At 41.0% G+C, this 19640-nt stretch overlaps 1 protein-coding gene across 1 annotated transcript in view; it reads right to left on the reverse strand.

The window, feature by feature from the left end:
- ITPR3 (inositol 1,4,5-trisphosphate receptor type 3) overlaps positions 1 to 19640 on the reverse strand; it is a 580258-nt gene that overhangs the window by 57508 nt on the left and 503110 nt on the right. Inside the window, exons 48-54 of the mRNA XM_073575604.1 lie at positions 15575 to 15767; positions 13389 to 13514; positions 6174 to 6346; positions 2752 to 2916; positions 1670 to 1850; positions 1364 to 1471; positions 75 to 196 (exon numbers count right to left, since the gene is read on the reverse strand). Of these exons, the coding sequence (XP_073431705.1) occupies positions 75 to 196; positions 1364 to 1471; positions 1670 to 1850; positions 2752 to 2916; positions 6174 to 6346; positions 13389 to 13514; positions 15575 to 15767 (1068 nt within the window). The remainder of the gene's footprint in view (positions 1 to 74; positions 197 to 1363; positions 1472 to 1669; positions 1851 to 2751; positions 2917 to 6173; positions 6347 to 13388; positions 13515 to 15574; positions 15768 to 19640) is intronic.

The following is a 19640-nucleotide window of genomic DNA, read 5'->3' on the forward strand; positions in this document are numbered from 1 at the left end:
TCAATTTGTAATAAGGAATAAAGATAAGTACGTAAAGTATTCCCTCTATTTATAAAGAATTCTGTATTTCTTACTTCTTTAGAAGGTTTTCTCAAAATGTCTCCCACACCTCCTCCATTCCGCAACCCATGATTAAGAACGGTTAGAATGCACATGAGCAGTGTATCACAGGCTCTCTCCGTGTCATCATCTTCATCTAAAAAGATTTAAATATAGATGAAAAAAATATATATCAAATGTAAATTTACATAAGCGGTTAGTTTTGTTTGTAAAAAAGCAGATTTTCATTGTAGAATATGAAAATGGCAATATATTAGTAAATCAGTACATAAAAAAGTACCAAACTTTGGTAAGTCACAGATATTATATTTTATATTTCTATGCTGCAAAGGCCATCTTTGTGAAAATGACAACAGGATGATGCTTCCATTTGTTGCAAATTTTGTATGACCTTCTCAATGATCGCAACGTAACTATTGTATGGATTGAACATCCTATTTAGCACTTCAGATGGCACAGTGAAATCAGCATCTAACATTTGACAATCATTGGATGTTTATGGGTTGCAAAGGCAGCGGGGGGTTTACCAATGACCCCCTCCTAATATGCTATGATGAAGTTTTATAGGACAGTATAATACAATTCAATATGAAAGTGTGACTAATCAAAAGATTGTATGGGCAAGTCCTTTTGTTGTCATTAACGAAAAATGGAAAAAAGTTTAAGCAAATGCTTCTTTTAACCACTTCACATTTCCAAAGAAGTGGAGCGGTTAAAAGAATTGACCTGACCATTTTTCAGTGGCTCACTATTTTATATCTGCACAGGTTAACAAGAAATGCCAGCAGCAACCACAATGACACCAAGCAGACAGTTCAGGAAATTTTCAGACATAAAAATGAAAATTAGCTTCGTCCTTAGGGGTTAAAAGTGACATTTTACTATGCTTACAGCGCTTGTCTATTCAACAGAGATCTCATCATGTCCCTTTCTACAACCGAAAATACACATGATTTTGATGATAAAAAACAGTACTGATCTGAGTAAATGGATGCAATGTTATAACTAGAAAATACGTATTGCTACTTCGGCACAATATATCGCCAGTTTCGGTAAGGAACATGTTACTTTCACATTTTACTTTACAAGTGTACAATGTTCTACACAGTTTGCAGTTAGGGAGAATGCACACGCCATTAAATAAATAGTTTCCAATGTGTCTAGGGAAAATTACTAAGAGGCTGAAAGGAAAGACATTGAGGTATATTGCAAGTGTAATGTAATCGTGATTGTTGAGCCAATACAAAGTATGCAATAACACATTTATAGCAGATACAACCGATCACCATTCCCGTCTATTCACCTTCAGTGTTATCAAGCACTGTAACCTCAGAAGTGCAGTCAGCTTGGTCCTTCCCGCAGTATTCTGCAAACGAGCTGGATCCCATTGAGTGAGCCGTAGTGGGGGGAGCTGTGGAGAAACAGGACAATTGAACTACTTCCGTTTTATAGTTCATCAGACTAATATGCAGTCATTTATAATGCATAAAAACAACTTTCAAGAATAAAGCATTTAGATTGACTGGTAAAAAAATCAATGGTAAAATACTAATCACATACTATGGCTTTATTTCTGCACTACAGAAATACTATTTCCTCTACTGCCTACCCTGGGGAAGCCGATCCACTTCCATAATGAAGTCATCTTTCAAGAAGAGGAAGCCCACAATGGAGAAGAGGTAGACCAGGATCAGGGCAAGCAAGGCAGTGAGGAGAATCGAGCGGCCATTTCGTGTCACACTCTTTATTACATTAAATAGCGTCTCTTCACGATATATCAGGTCAAAAAGCTTACAAGGAAAGAAATTAGGATGAAGTTAAGTCATATTAAAATAGCAACAAATTGAAAATCAAACAAAACACAATAGAACTTATTCTCTAATCTTGAAGTTGACTTTAATGTGTTTTCCTGCTCGGCATCCTTGTGCAGCTCTCTTTTAATGACTTTGATTCTTTCAGCTGCTTTATGAAGTCCCAAAGGCAACATTACTAGGTTTTTGAATAGTAGAGTAGGATTGCTTAATAGAAAAGTATTTACAGGAAAAAGCAGAGTTCTACAGTGAAGGAAAACAGCTGTACAGGCTATTTGCTGATCTGTGCTGCAGCGCTGGTATTAAACTGATTAAACCTCACTATGCATTGCTAGATCAGGAGCAACACACATATGCTTCATTGTTCAGGAACAGGTCTGGAATATATAGCCTAAGCAATTATAACTTACAGGGATTGTTCTTTAAATAAAGTACATTTTAATCAACAAATCTAGGAATAGTAATGTTTCACAATTGGATGTGTTTAAAATATTCCTGTGCAGAGATAATGTAATAAATGTGTCCCTGCTATGTACTGTGTAATATCTGTGTCCCATCATGCAGCTCTGCTCCAGTTCTCATGATCGGCACATACCACAGCACATGGAAAGGGGAGGAAGTCTAAGACAGTTACATAGCAGTTGCACATTTATAAGATTATCTCAGCACAGGGACACTTTTTTAACCAATCCAATTGTAGAACTTATTATTATTCCAAAATCTTAATTAAAATGTATTTTGTTAGTGGAACAATAGCTAATAGCCATGTTTGTATGTAGATCATAGGGTTTCAGCAATAGAATTGCCATGTTTGTATGTAGATCATAAAGCTTAAGCAAATAAAAGAGCAATGGTTGTATGTAGATCAAAAGTCACTTACCAAGATGCTATAAAACAGTTCATGAGCGAAGATTCCCAGGAAACTAGTAATAATGTATGCGACATGATAGAGAAACTCCATATCCATTATCATGGCCTTATAGCCACGGATAAAGGTTCCTCGATTACCCACAAAACTAACAACAAAAACTATTTTGTTCGTCAGCTGTTGAGAATAGAGAAAAAAGGTATGACCAGGAGAAAATGTACAAGACTTATTTCACATGCAGAAGGGGTTATATACTAGGAAAAAGATGCACAAATAGCACTGATGCTTCGTCACATAATAAATACAATCAGTTGTGAGGATGGCACTACAGAATCCAAACAACTAATGCTATCTACATGACCAAGTAACAGAATCCTTTTCCTGTATTCACCGCACCTCGGTGGATGATATCCTTAGAACTCCCTGAAAGTCCCAAGGATATCAGAATTTCCAATCAGACTTGGGCTAAGCGCACACTGCTTCAGGAGCTTTTCTCATTTTATACTTTCAGATTCTTATAGATTCCCACTCGAGCCAAAAGTATTTTCTTTCCTCTTCCATTTGGCAGATGTGCGTCTGCAGACAGTTTATTTAATTGTATTGGAATACACAGCACAATGCACTTTCCTATTCTGTTTCAAAAACATGTATAACATGAGATATACTGTACTGTGCAGAAGTTTTAAGCAGGCATGGAAAACTGCTGCAAAGTAAAAATGCTTTAAAAAACAAGTTTTGATAGTTTATAGTTATCAATTAACAATTGGCAAGAGAATGAACAAAAGAGAAATCTATATAAAATTAATATTTGGTGTGACTGCCCATAACCTTAGAAACAGCATCCATTCTTCCAGGTATACTTGCACAAAGTCAGGGATTTTATAGGATTGTCAGGTGTTTAACTAACCAATTATACCAAACACATGATAATGATCATCATATTATTGTGTAGGTTGTAACACAGTTATTAAAGGGGTTGTCCCCTTTTCAGTTAATCTATGTAGTTGTCTTCCTGGAAAAATTGAGGAGAAAAAGCCAGACCTTTGACATGGAAACAAGGCTAACTGGCTCAAGTATACATAATAACATAGGAACTGTTGTGCTGAAAAATGTCAGCACGTGCTCTGGACTGAGGAGTCAAAATCTGAACTATTTGACTGTAACGCGGCAGTTTAGTTTGTTTGACAAAGAGATAGAGAGCCCTACAACAATGGATGTTTGTAGGGTACACTGAAACGGGTTCTTTGCAAGTTGTAAGCAAATATAGTGGTGGTTTAAACATGAATAGTGTTGTCCTCAATATTGAGAAATACAGGCAGATACTTAATCCATAATGCCATAACATCAGGAATGCATCTAATTGGCTCCAAATTTGGACTACAGTGGGACAATGACCACAAACAGCATTAAGAACTATCATCAGCATAAAGAAGAAGAGAAAATCCTGGAAGTGACTAAATGGCTCCACAGAGTCCTGATCTTAACATTATCGAGTCTGTGTAGGATTAAATGAAGAAACAGAAGGATTTGAGCAAGCCTACACCTTTAGATCTGTGGTTAGTTCTCCAAGATGTATGATACAACCTCTCTGCAGAGGTCATTATAAAACTGTGCTAGTATACCGAGAAAAATTGATGCTGTTTTGAAGACCAAATATTGATTTGACTTTCTTTTTTGTTAATCAACTTAGCATTCGGTTAAATAGGACCTGTAAGGCCTCTTTCACACTTCAGTTTTTTACAATCAGTCACAATCCGCCAGGTTTTGAAAAAAACGGATCCGCAATTTTCTTTTGAGGATCCGTTTTTTTCCCCATTGACTTACATTATTGGCGGATTGTGACGGATTGCTGTCCGTTGCATCGGTTTTTTTTGTGGATCCACCAAAAGTTGCTGTCCGTCACCATCCTCAAAGATTTCACTGAGCTTGCAACGTTTTTTCCTCTGGCGGATCCTCCAGACACTGATTTAACCCCAAATTATTTCTGGGTGCCGGACCAAAAAAATCTCTCTCTCTCGTCATCAGTACTAAAACGGATCCGCCATCCGTCCTTTTGGCGGATTTTGACTGATGCAAAAAACTGAAGTGTGAAAGAGGCCTAACTTGCTAAAAAAAATTGAGTTATATACCTCCTAGACTGGTAGACTCCTGGCCTGTGATTGACGGTGTCTGTCAGAGGTGAAAGTGCATGCTCTCACAGGCAGAGATTTCAAATGATCTGCTCCAAAAGCAATAAATGTGAATATCTCTGCAAATGACAAATGCAGTGCAAAACGGAGGCTCATTTATCTATTTAGCTACATTTCTGAGCAAATGACAGGTCATCTTAAATTGATAAAAATAACTTTTGCACGGTACTGTATCTCCCCCGACTGGTCATTGTCGGACATATATCTAGCTCCTGACAATGGACATAAACGCTGTGTGTCCCTAACCTACAGCCCCCGTCACACATAGCGATCTCGCTAGCGAGATCGCTGCTGAGTCACAAGTTTTGTGACGCAATAGCGATCTCATCAGTGAGATCGCTGTGTGTGACACTGACCAGCGACCGGCCCCCCTGGCGATTATCGCTGATCGTCCTGGAATAGCCAGGACATTTTTTGATCACTGGTCTCCCGCTGGCCAGCATGCATCACTGCATGTGACAGGCGGGAGACCAGCGATCAGCTAAGGTAACCGCAGGGTTTCTAAGCACCGCGCGGTACTTAGAAACCCGATGTGTACCTTACTTACCAGCGCACTGATGCAGGGAGCTGGTAACCAAGGTACACATCGGGTTTCTAAGTGACGCACGCCGCTTAGAAACCCGATGTGTAGCTTAGTTACCAGCTCCCTGCATCAGTGCGCTGGTAACTAACATACACAGCGACGCCGCGCGCTGCCTGTTTGACAGCACACCAGCGATCATGTAGCGTCTCACCAGCGATCCTGACAAGTTGATTTCGTCGGGATCGCTGGTGAGTCGCTATGTGTGACGGGGCCCTAAGACATCCTAGAAAAATGCCAGAAAATACATTACAAATGCACTTAAGGTTATTTATGCCAACTTCTGAACTCTCAGACTCCTTTAGCAAGAATAGTTGGTGACTTGTTTAGGTTTTTACTGACATGACTAGATAGTGTTGCCTGAATGCTACAAGATAACACATGTAGCTACTGATGAATGTCTTTCTGCACTCCTCAGAACTCAGTGCCCATACATAATATGGAATAGTACAACTATACCCAGCTTAAATCGCTGCTGTCTGACTGGCATTACTCGCTGACGTGCCTTCTAGCCCTTAATTTGAAGGTAGAAAGACAGAACAAAGTTTATTGTTTACTCCAAAATTTTCCTGGCTTTCTGCAATGATGGCGTGTAATCCACTTATAAAACGAGGTAGCACTCATTTACATGCATCTTCACAAGTATAAAGCACATAAAGCCTTACATTCAGCCCTCCAAGCAGGTACAGTGTTGGACCGATCCCAAGGTAATACACCGAACGCAAGATCAATGCCACAATAAGGGGTCGAAGACCATAACGCTTTGTGAAAAGGGACATAACTGAGAAGCAAACCATGGCCCAGAAGAGAAGAGATATAAGTGGGGAATCCAATACTCCTAGGATGCAAAAAAAAACAAACGGAGATTTACTTTATTTCTTCAAGCTGAGATATTACAGTCATATGATCAAGAAATAGACAAACATTAACCCCTTCATTCCCAGGCCATTTTCTGTTTTTTCTTCACCTTCTTCCAAGAGGCATAACTTTATTATTTTTCCATCAATATAGCCGTATGACAGATTGGTTTTTGTGGGACGAGTTGTAATTTTGAATGCCTCCACTGATTTACCATATAATGTACTAGAAAATGGGAGAAAACAATTCCAAGTTCAGTGAAATTGCAAAAAAAAAGTCTAATTCCACAATAATTTTTTGGGGTCTTTTATTTACCCTGTTCGCTAAATGATAAAACTAACCTGACAGTATGATTCTCCAGGTCAGTGTGAGTACGTAGATGTGAAGTGGTGAACAAAAATTCAGAAATTTGTATGAAAACATTTTTTTTTGCTTTTGTCGCCATTTTCCAAGACCCGTAACATTTTCATTTTTGGGATATGGGGCTGATTATTTTTTTGCACTCTGCGATGTCGTTTTTATTGATACAATTTTGGGATATATAAAATATTTTTATCGCATCTTATTGCAATAAAACAAAATTCTGGATTTTTTTTTTTTCTTGATATGCTGTTTACCGATCAGATTAATTTATTTAATACTAGATGGTGGCCCGATTCTAACGCATCGGGTATTCTAGAATATGTATGTAATCTGTCACCCCATTTTTGTCCCATAAGCTGGGGCCACCGCCATCAGGGGCTTATCTACAGCATTCTGTAATGCTGTAGATAAGCCCCCGATGAAACCTGTAAAATAAGAAAAACACGTTAGATTATACTCACCGGGGGGCGGTGGGTGTCGCGGTCTGGTCCGGCGCCTCCCATCTTCATACGATGATTTCCTCCTCCTTGCTTTGAGGGTAGAGAAAAGTACTGCAGTGCGCAGGCGCTGGGAAAGGTCAGAGAGGTCCGGCGTCTGCACACTGCAGTACTTTGCTCTACCCTCAACAGGGCCGATAAAGTACACGTGCGCAGGAGACTAGGGAGAAGCAAGGAGGAGGATGTCATCGTATGAAGATGGAAGGCGCCGGACGGGACGGCAACACCCATCGGACCGGACCAAACGCCGGGGTGAGTATAATCTAACTCTTTTTTCTTATCTTTCAGGTTTCATCGGGGGACCGTAGGGAGATCAGCGGCCAGCGCCGCAGATCTCCCGACGGTAGCGGTGGCGTGCATAGTTCAGATTCCGCGCCAATTCGCGGCCGGACTGCACCTGTAGCTGATTGGTCGCGGCGGGATTTCCGTTACAGACAGACAGAATTAGACGATGACATAGTAGATTTTGATAGATTGGACATTTCTAAAAGCAGCAATGCCAAATATGTGTATTTTTAATTTCTTTTGTTTTATTTTCAAATGGAGCAGAAAGGGGTTGATTTGAACATTTTTATTTCTTTTTACCTTTTCATCTTTTTAAAAAATTTTTTTTAAACTTTATACTTTATTTAAAAGTCCCCTTAGGAGTCTTGACGCTGCAATAGTCCACTTGCTTGTGTTGCACATTCCAGTGCTTCAGCACTCCTATGTATTGCAGAAATCATGGTCTCCGGCGTTCACAGGGGGATCGTAATGAGTTGGCATCGGCAGACCCCCGGCTCTCATGACAAATCATTGGTGCCCCGCGATAACGTTATGGGTGCGCAAATGGGAGCGTGGAATGATGTGCTCCCCTGTCAGCGCATGTCAAATCCGGCTATAAGAGATTGACAGTAAAATTTAACAGGTTAACAGGTGACGTCCACAGCTATTAAAGGTACATGATGGCTGATTAAATCAGCTATCATGTGTCGGGAAACAACATATGACAAATAAATGCCATATGTTGTGAAGGAGTTAAAAAAGCACTCCCATTCAAACTTTATCCCCTTAGTATATTGCAATTGTAATATTATATGGTACTCTGTACTTGATGGGAGTGTATCTTAAATGCTTACAACCTTCATTGTAAGCAGAGGCAAACATTAAATATTGAAGGTACTGTCCAGTGAAAAGAAGTTATAACCTATACAGAGGATAACTGAACTTGCTGACTGGTCAGTGTCCCACTGCCAGACGGGCACCAATTGGCAGATTGAGGAATTTGCATCTCAGATGGGTCACTTTTATCTCCATTACAAAATGGGCTGGAGGACTGCTGCTTCATTCATTCTCTATGGGTCTACAGGAAAAGGCTGAGCACAGCACTCTGCAGCCCCATACGGAATGAATTGATTGGTAAATGAAGCATGCACGCTGTCGTTCCATTCTTATGGGGATACAAGTTATCCATACCCCAATTCGGTGTGGGTCCCAGCAGTCAGACTGCCACTGATCAACACGTTATTACCTATATTGTGGGTAGGTGATAACATGGTTTCACTGGACAACCTCTTTAATGCTAAAGGGTTGATATCACTTTTCCTTTAAGGTGCCCACATTGTTGCTGAAGATTTCTCTAGTGATCATGCAATAAGTTCTCTACCCAATCTTGAGGAGAACTGCGTGCTTGTCCAATCAAAACTGCACACTTCTTCCTATGATCAATGCAGGGAGGAAACAGGAAGCTAAGCAATCACTATGTAGCTTCCTATTAAAGCAATTATCCAGAGCTCCTATTCCAGAGAAGCATCCCATGCGGTTATGAGACACTAAACCTTTGCCACAATGTGGTGTCATTTGAACTATATACATTTATTCGCTATCTTATAGACATACAGACCACATTAGTGCTGTGACCTACAGTGCCTGGCGAAAGTATTCGGCCCCCTGTAACTTTTCAACCTTTTCCCACATATCATGCTTCAAACATAAAGATACCAAATGTAAATTTTTGGTGAAGAATCAACAACAAGTGGGACACAATTGTGAAGTTGAACGAAATTTATTGGTTATTTTAAATTTTTGTGGAAATTCAAAAACTGAAAAGTGGGGCGTGCAATATTATTCGGCCCCTTTAACTTAATACTTTGTTGCGCCACCTTTTACTGTGATTACAGCTGCAAGTCGCTTTGGGCATGTCTCTATCAGTTTTGTACATCGAGAGACTGAAATTCTTGCCCATTCTTCCTTGGCAAACAGCTCGAGCTCAGTGAGGTTTGATGGAGATCATTTTGTGAACAGCAGTTTTCAGCTCTTTCCACAGATTCTCAATTGGATTCAGGTCTGGACTTTGACTTGGCCATTCTAACACCTGGATACCTTTATTTGTGAACCATTCCATTGTAGATTTTGCTTTATGTTTGGGATCATTGTTTTGTTGGAAGACAAATCTCTGTCCCAGTCTCAGGTCTTTTGCAGACTCCAACAGGTTTTCTTCAAGAATGGTCCTGTATTTGGCTCCATCCATCTTTTCATCAATTTTAACCATCTTCCCTGTCCCTGCTGAAGAAAAGCAGGCCCAAACCATGATGCTGCCACCACCATGTTTGGCAGTAGGGATGGTGTGTTCAGGGTGATGAGCTGTGTTGCCTATCGTTTGACAAAATTGCCAAAAAGTTTGACTTTGGTTTCATCTGACCAGAGAACCTTCTTCCACATGTTTGGTGTGTCTCCCAGGTGGCTTATTGCAAACTTTAAACAACACTTTTTATGGATATCTTTGAGAAATGGCTTTCTTCTTGCCACTCTTCCATAAAGGCCAGATTTGTTGTCCTATGGACAGACTGTCCCACCTCAGCTGTAGATCTCAGCAGTTCATCCAGAGTGATCATGGGCCTCTTGGCTGCATCTCTGATCAGTCTTCTCCTTGTTTGAGATGAAAGTTTAGAGACGTCCGGGTCTTGGTAGATTTGCAGTGGTATGATACTCCTTCCATGTCAATATGATCGCTTGCACAGTGCTCCTTGGGATGTTTAAAGTTTTGGAAATCATTTTGTATCCAAATCCAGCTTTAAACTTCTCCACAACAGTATCATGGACCTGCCTGTTGTGTTCCTTGGTCTTCATGATGCTCTCTGTGCTTCAAACAGAACCCTGAGACTATCACAGAGCAGGTGCATTTATACGGAGACTTGAATACACACAGGTGGATTATATTTATCATCATTAGTCATTTAGAACAACATTGGATCATTCAAAGATCCACAATGAACTTCTGGAGTGAGTTTGCTGCGCTGAAAGTAACGGGGCCGAATAATATTGCCCGCCCCACTTTTCATTTTTTTCAATTTCCACAAAAATTTAAAATAACCAATAAATTTCGTTCAACTTCACAATTGTGTCCCACTTATTGTTGATTCTTCACCAAAAATTTACATTTGGTATCTTTATGTTTGAAGCATGATATGTAGGAAAAGGTTGAAAAGTTCCAGGGGGCCGAATACTTTCGCAAGGCACTGTAGCAGACAACGCATAGGATGTCAGAGTCTCATGCAATAATGTAATTTGCAACAACTGCTATGAGAGGCTGACCTCACAGGCCAAGAGAGCCCAAAGTCACGTCTCATCATGAGGTTGGAATAAAGAGAGTATATATTTTATTATTATTATTATTATTATTATTATTATTAATAATATTAATAAAGGGAAGATAATTAGGAGGCACAAAGGAAAATATTTTACTGTGTGTGATCATTTAACTCCTTAGCGCAAAATGATGTACATGTATGTCAGTGCTGCGGTCAGAAGGCAAATACCAGCTTTGCCCAGTAGATATGTCATCATTGATTTCTTCAGTAATCTAGACCAACAGGAGAGTTACTGTGAACTGTGCATCGCTATCCAATCACTACAGAGGTATATTAAGAAATGAATAGGCATACAGTGGGGGAAATAAGTATTTGATCCCTTGCTGATTTTGTAAGTTTGCCCACTGACAGAGACATGAACAGACTATAATTTTAAGGGTAGGTTAATTTTAACATTTAGAGAATATCAAAAATAAAATCCAGAAAATCACATTGCATAAATTATATAAATTTATTTGCATTTTGCAGTGAGAAATAAGTATTTGATCCCTCTGGCAAACAAGACTTAATACTTGGTGGCAAAACCCTTGCTGGCAAGCACAGCTGTAAAATGTTTTTTGTAGTTAATGATAAGGTTTGCGCACATGTCAGGATGAATTTTGGTCCACTCCTCTTTGCAGATCATATCTAAATAATTAAAATTTTGAGGCTGTCGCTTGGCAACTCGGAGCTTCAACTCCCTCCATAAGATTTCTATGGATTAAGGTATCGAGACTGGCTAGGCCACTCCATGATCTTAATGTGCTTCTTTTTGAGCTACTCCTTGTTGCTGTCTTGCTGGAAGACCCAGCCGTGACACATTTTTAATGTCATGGCAGAGGGAAGGAGGTTGTCACTCAGGATTTTACGGTACATGGCTCCATCCATTCTTCCATTGATGCGGTGAAGTAGTCCTGTGCCTTTAGCAGAGAATCACCCCCAAAACATAATGTTTCCACTGCCATGCTTGACAGTGGGGATGGTGTTCTTTGGGTCATAGGCAGTATTTCTCTTCCTCCAAACACGGCAAGTTGAGTTAATGCCAAAGAGCTCAATTTTTGTCTCATCTGACCACAGCACCTTCTCCCAATTACTCACAGAATCATCCAGGTGTTCAATGGCAAACTTCAGACGGGCCTGCACATGTGCCTTCTTGAGCAGGGGGACCTTGCGTGCACTGCAGGATTGTAAACCTTTACGGTGCAATGTGTTACCAATGGTTTTCTTTGTGACTGTGGTTCCAGCTGCCTTGAGATCATTAACAAGTTTCCCCGTGTAGTTTTAGGCTGATCTCTCACCTTCCTTATGATCAAGGATATCCCACAAAGTGAGATTTTGCATGGTGCCCCAGATCGATGTCGATTGACGGTCATTTTGTATTTCTTCCATTTTCTTACTATTGCACCAACAGTTGTCTCCTTCTCACCCAGCGTCTTACTTATGGTTTTGTAGCCCATTCCAGCTTTGTGCAGGTGTATGATCTTGTCCCTGACATCCTTATATAGCTCTTTGGTCTTTTCCATGTTGTAGAGGTTAGAGTCTGACTGATTGAGTCTGTGGACAGGATTCTTTTATAGAGGTGACTATGTAAGACAGCTGCCTTTAATGCAGGTATCGAGTTGATTAGGAGAGTCTAACTGCTCTGTAGGAGCCAGAACTTTTAATGGTTGGTAGGGGATCACATACTTATTTCTAATTTATGCAATGTAATTTTCAGGATTTTATTTTTGATATTCTATCGCTCAATGTTAAAATTAACCAACCTTTAAAATTATAGACTGTTCATGTCTTTGCCAGTGGGAAAATTATAGACTGTTCATGTCTTTGCCAGTGGGCAAACTTACAAAAATAGCAAGAGATCAAATACTTATTTCCCCCATTGTACACCAGCATAGATGATACATGTATGATTACTGTGGGTCTTGCGGTACCATTGATCATGAGAACAGGGATTCCAAAGTCATCTGTGTAAATGAGGAAATAGTGAACATGTGCAACCGCTGATCTAGTCACCGGAATGGTAGTAACACAGGCTTATTACTGCTTCTTTCATACAGGAGACTTTAAGCCCCCTGTCTTAGTGATCAAGGGGGTCTAGGCAGCCAGATGGCCAGAGATCATGCATTTATCATTAATCCTTTAGACAGGTTATAACTGATATTTACGGGAAAGCCCCTTAAATACAGCCTTATCCCGAGGCACCATGGTACAGAGAAGGGAGTGGAGCAGAAAGATGTACCGTATAGTTTAGTGAGAAAAGAGTCAGTTCAACCTGTGTTTTATTCATTTAAATCTCTGCTTATTGTGGGGTCTTCAGTCTACTTTATCTCAGCTATGTCTGCTTTCACACTTATATAAAGAAGTCTGTCAATCATTGCTGCATACAGACTGGTGTACATTTTCTATGTTCCTATGGAAATAGCAAAAGGGTGCTGCTACCACAGAGGATACTTTACCCCTTGCTGCATATGTATACTGTTGTGGGACAGAAAAAGCTTGCTGTAGCAAATGCACTATTGAGCTTTATATAAATAAATATATATACATATCTTACCCATTGAAGTCCCCTCTACATAGGGGTAGAAAAAGGCTATGATTAGGTTAATAAAAACTGCCAGATTGAAAGAAATGGTTCCCCAAAGTGTCATTCTACGTGAAAACCAGTATATTAAAGGCATACCTAAAAAAAACAACACAAGAAGCAAAAACAATATGAGCTGTTGCTTATGGAAATGTACAATACTAAATGATCGTTTGCAATTTTCATTGTGAACTCCCTGGTAATTTGTTTTTTATTAACCGCCTGTCTGTTTCTCAACAGGTAAAAACAAATCCATCTTGTGATTGTTATTAATCATTATTTGTAATTTTCAGTTAATGAGATTCTCGTGCTCCGGGGCGGGGCGGTGGGCAGGGTTGTGTGTGACCTGTGGGCGGGGCTTTATGCGGTGATCTAATGTGAAATGAAAAAGAAGAAATATGCAGCACTCACCAATAAAAGCTGAAAAACTACGTCTTTATTTCACATGAATTCCATCAACAGATATGGGGACATGCAGGATGTTAGAGGAATGCTAGCGGAGGGAGGTGTCTGCACCTCCCTCTCCTAGCATTCCTCTAACGTCCTGCATGTCCACATATCTGTTGATGGAATTCATGTGAAATAAAGATGCACAGTTTTTCAGCTTTAATGGTGAGTGCTGCATATTTCTTCTTTTTTCATTTCACATTGAAATATTCATGTTTTTTCATGCAAGCACCTCCGTTTTTTTTCTGCAATATATACCGCAATACTTCAGATAAATAGCTCCGCCTGTTAATGTGGTGATTTGTGTGCCCTAGTTTGCCGTTCATCAGTTTGCTCTTTGCTGGGATCTTTATGCGGTGTTCTGCTTACATATGCACCCAATAGAAGAAAAAAAAAAGTGAACTGCACCAGATCCAAGCAGCAGTCTCATGCCTTTAAACTAATGGTCCTCTATTTAACTGAATTCCTTCAGCACATGTAACAATATTATGGTGCTCAGCAATGAAATAAACATATCCTTGCAAATACTTATAAGAAAAAAAAATTGCAGCACTCACTATATTGCAAAAATTCTCAATAGATTCCTTTATTTCACCTCTAGTGTGTAGGCATTTGAGTCTGGAAAGCGGGCTTGGGAGGAATGCGGGGAGTGCAGGAAGGGATACTGCCATTGGCGTGGAGCGTATATTCATTACCTTAATGAGCGGCATCATGTGACCGCTCAGCACAGGAGAGCTGCCGGCGCCGGGAAGGAGGGTGAGTAGGACGGGGGGTGTGAGCCATGCATACAACGATGGGACGAGGGGGTGAGCCATGCATATAACGAAGGGACGGGGGTGAGCCAAGCATACAAGGATGGGGGGGTGAGCCATGCATAGAAGGATGGGAGGGTGGGTGAGCCATGCATACAACGATGGGACGGGGTGAGCCATGCATACAAGGATGGGAGGGGGTGAGCCATGCATACAACGATGGGACGGGGGTGAGCCATGCATACAAGGATGGAAGGGGGGTGAGCCATGCATACAAGGATGGGATGGGGGTGAGCCATGCATACATGGAGAGGCACACATACCAGGACAAAACGGGGGAGCCACATGCCAGGACAGGATGGGGGGAGCACGCATACCAGGACAGGGATGAGGAAACAATGCATATCCGGCTTATACTCGAGTCAATAAGATTACCCAGTTTTCCGTGGCAAAATTAGGTGCCTCGGCTTATACTCGGGTTGGCTTATACATGAGTATATACGGTACACATAGGTTTTACAGTTTTATTGATAAGGGGAAATTGGTAAAAATCATAGAGCGTTAAATATATCATGCACTATTGAATGTCTTTCCTTTGTTGAATGCATAATAAAAAGCATTTTTTCAAGCCTACATTCTAAAGATTACATCATTTGACCAGGTTTTGTAACTGTAGCAGAATATGTGTACATTGGCTCATACGGGCTTTAAATATTTTTTGCATTTACCCCAAAAAATGCTGCTGACTTTGCTTGTAGAATTGCTCCAACTAAAGGATGGCATTAACACCAGCACTGTGTGTACAGATGTCAGTTGGCCTATTATCATCATATGTTTTTATAGCAAACGACATCTTGAGATGTATGCAAGCGGTTTTAGGACTATAACAAGTGCTGAAACCACACAACTGTTCTTTTCCTATGACAATCCTTATTAAAAGCTTATCTGAGAAAGCCATACTTCTTAGTTTCTTCTGCCACTCCATCTCATTATGAAGGAAAGATGACTGGTCAAAGAAGTCGCTAACTTTGCTGCTCTGCTCATCCTGCTCTGTGGTCATGAATACTCTGTGCTTTGTTTCTTCTGTGAGGAACTTGCAGATATTTGGAACAGGAAACACAATTTGTTCCATGCTTCGGTCTGAACGTACAATCTGTCGGCAACAAACACACATAATTCATGAGACACCATGTAAAAGAATTCATGCAATGTGGAAAATAAAAGTGTATGGTAATGGAGTGAAGCACATAGCTGCCTGAGGCAAAACTGAAGCTGCATCTTTCTCATGATTTATACAATCTATTAGTTTCACTTTTTACACTGCGGAAACTTTCTCCAAAACAAAATTTATTGTGGAAAATGATATCTGACAATTGGGTAGCAAAAGATATTGGTAAAGTTAAATTTACTATTTCATTTACACCAGATTCTAATCATAAATTGCAAAATAACTTTTTGCAGCACTTTAAAAATTGAAGTTTGCCAAAATGAGTACCTAAACTCGACAAGCTCAAGACTTATGCTTTTTCTCTGCTTGATAGTAGCCATGGCTAGCCAGTGTCTACTTTTTTGACACACAAATTTGTTGTGCAATTTCTCCTGAGTGCACAGATACCCAATATGTGGAGGAAAACAACTGTTTGGGTGCACGGCAAGGATTGGAAGGAAAGGAGCGCCATTTGACTTTTGAATGTAAAATATGCTAGAATAATTAGCAGATGCCATGTGGGAGCTAAATGTTGTTTAGGCACACTGGGGCTCAGAAGGGAGGGGGGTATTTGGATTTGGGGGCGGAGAATTTGCAATTTTTGGGGGGCGAGGAGCCATTTAGCTTTTCCAGAGCATTTCTGCTACCAGTAATGTAGAAGCCCCCTATATTTCCGTTAACAGATGACGGACCTGAGTGGAGACTTGCTTTTTTTATGGATTTCGTTGAAGCTTTTATTGGGAACATTTTACATAACATTAGAGATCACATTTATCCGGCACTCTACACTGAGCACTTACTGTAATGCCTCAGTGAGGTGAGTTGTAAGAGTGGACCCTCTGGACCTTGGAACAAATTGCCCAGGGAGAGCCGACCTAGTGAAGACTGACCCCTATACAGGGATTGTCAGGGACAGGCCTAGGGATCTCTAATACCACGGTAGCCGATACCAAGAGGGGCGGCTCAGATAGCGGGAGCGACATGGAATAGAAGGGTAACGGAGAAGGCTGACGAACACCGGAGCACTAGGGACAGACATACAGAACAGAGCACAGGAGTATAGATGAGCAGAGCAGTGCGCAGGGCATGAAATAGTAGAGCAGGATACAGGAGTACAGATGTGCAGTGCAGGGTAAAGGAGTACGGACGCGCAGGGTAGCGCACAAGGTATGGGCATGCAGGGCAAGACAAAGAAGTACTGATGCAGGCCTGGGTCGCAGAAGCAGGAGCTTAAACAATAACCAGGTGCCACTGAATAGAGGAAGCAGGTTCAAACACCCTCCACCTTACCCGGATTGGCTGCAGGGTTTTCCGTGTCAGGATATTCAAGTGCATAAAGGACCTGGGAGGGGACGTGGACACCGGGTCAGGACATCCGAGAACCAACAGGACCTTGGAGGAGTCGTGACCGCCCTCCAAGAGTGGCAGAGCGCATGTGCCGCATCCTGGAGCCTCCAGCAGAGCGGGGAGCACAGCAGGACCGAAGGACAGGAACGGAGGAGCGGGCAGCAGCTGTCACGGCGGTGGCAGCGGCACGACCAGCCGCGGTGGAAGAGCGGTCAGCAGCGGGCACGGCCAGTGGTGGTAACACTTATTTTGGGGTTTCCATCTAAATCTCTGAGTGACGTGATTAAGATGAAAACCCTGATGAATCCATTCACTATAATGCGGCAGCAGATTTACTCTGGACTCCGTCAGCCCTCTGTTCAGCGGTGTCCTTTTCAGAAGTGCACAAAACTATGGCCGACGGCACTTTTATTCAATCTTAAAAAGACGGACACCGCCAGACCACAGGTCAGACAGCATCCACAGTAGCTCCATCTGCCTCATTATCGGGAATCTTCCGCCAAGGGTTCTGTCTGAATCACATATTTCAGAGATTTACACTGAAACCCCGGTGTAAGCACTCAGCGCAGGATAAATGTGAACCAAGTCTTACTGCAATCTTTGGGAAGCAGAATGAAAAAAATCAACAGCAGGTGAATAATTGGCTTTATTTATTTTTTACGTCGTTTCTCATGCTGTATAAGTGATTAGGCAACTTTATTCTTCGGGTCGGTGCGATTACAGCGATACCAGATTTATATTGGGTTTTTATGTTTGGCTGCTGTCACACACTAAAAGACGCTTTTTCTTGGGAAAACTAGTTTTTGCGTCACCATATTTTGAGAGCTATAATTTTTTCAGATTTCGGCTGACAGTCATTTTATGGCTTGTTTTTTGTGGGACGAGCTGATGTTTTAATTGGTACCATTTTTGGGCACATGACATTTTTTGATCGCTTTCTATTCTGATTTTTGGGAGAGAGAATGAACAAAAACCAGCAATTCAGGAACTGCTTTTTTGTTTAATTTTTTTATAACGTTCAATGTGTGATAAAATTGATAAGACAGCTTTATTCTTCGGGTCAGTGCAATTACAGTGGTACCTCATTTATATCTTTTTTATGTTTTGGCGCTTTTACACAATAAAAACTTATAGAAAAAATAATTATTTTTGCTTCGCTTTATTCTGAGAGCTATAACTCTTTTACATTTTGGCTGATGGAGCTGAATGGCAGCTTGTTTTTTTGTGGGACAAGATGACGTTTTCAGCAGTACAATTAATATTTACATCCGTCTATTTGATCATGTTTTATTGCACTTTTTGTTCGGCGGTATGATGATTAGGCCATGTGCACACGATGCAGATATCCAGCGGATCCGCAGCGGATTTTACAGCGCAGAAACGTTGCATATCTGCATTGTGATGTACAGTAGCATGTTAGTCAATTGAAAAAAAAAACGCTGAGCAGACGCTTCGGATTTTTCCGCACGGTTTTCTTGTGGTTCAAAATATGCAGCATGTCACTTCTTTAGTGTGGTTTTCCACCTGCTCCATTCTCCAAATCCGCAGGGGAAAACCGCACAAAAACCGCAAGAAAAAAGGAAGAAATCAGCAGGAAAAATGCAGGTCATTTGACCTGTGGATTTCTTCAATTCTGCGCGGAAAAATCTGCAGGGCTAAAAAGTACGTGTGCACTTAGCCTAAAGCTGTTTTTTGCCTCGTTTTTTATTATTTTTTTTACGGTGTTCACTGAAAGGGTTAACTAGTGGGACAATTTTATAGAGCCGGTCGTTACGGATGTGGCGATACCAAATATGTGTACTTTTATTGTTTTTTAATTAACATAAATAAATGTACTTATTGGAAAAATATTTATTTAGTTTTCTTTATTTAGGAATTTTTTTTTTTCAAAATATTTTTACACATTCTAATTTTTTTTTACATTTTTTACATTGTCCCAGTATGAGATATCACTATATAATGACAGATCGCTGATCTGACACTTTGCACTGCACTGTATCAGATCAGCGATCTGACAGTCAGGGAAAGAGGCATGCCGACGCCTGCTCTCAGCTTGTGCTCACAAGCTACCTCCCTGCAAGATCCAGCAGGACCCCGCAGCCCTCTTGGAGCCAGGGATCTCCATGGAGACCATAAGGTCAACGCGATCGCATCGCTATGTTCTGATGGAAGCGCGCAGGGAGGGAGCTTGTCTGCGCCGCTGTCACTACTGAAGGAATCAGAGGTGGTAAAATGCCCAACATCCACCGATCGAGGGCATTGCTGCTGGATGTCAGCTGTCACATACAGCTGACACCCGTGTAAAAAGCAGGTACTGGGATGCAGTAACACAAATGCTGCAGAGCAGGGATCAACTATATTTAACCCCTTCATGACCCAGGCTAATTTGACCTTAATAATCTTGCCAATTTTTGGCAATTCTGACCAGTGTCCCTTTATGAGGTAATAACTCTGGAACGCTTCAACGCATCC

Source organism: Dendrobates tinctorius, unplaced genomic scaffold (genome assembly GCF_039654945.1).
Source record: "Dendrobates tinctorius isolate UK_male_01 unplaced genomic scaffold, ASM3965494v1 ptg000045l, whole genome shotgun sequence".
Classification (NCBI taxonomy): Eukaryota; Metazoa; Chordata; class Amphibia; order Anura; family Dendrobatidae; genus Dendrobates; species Dendrobates tinctorius.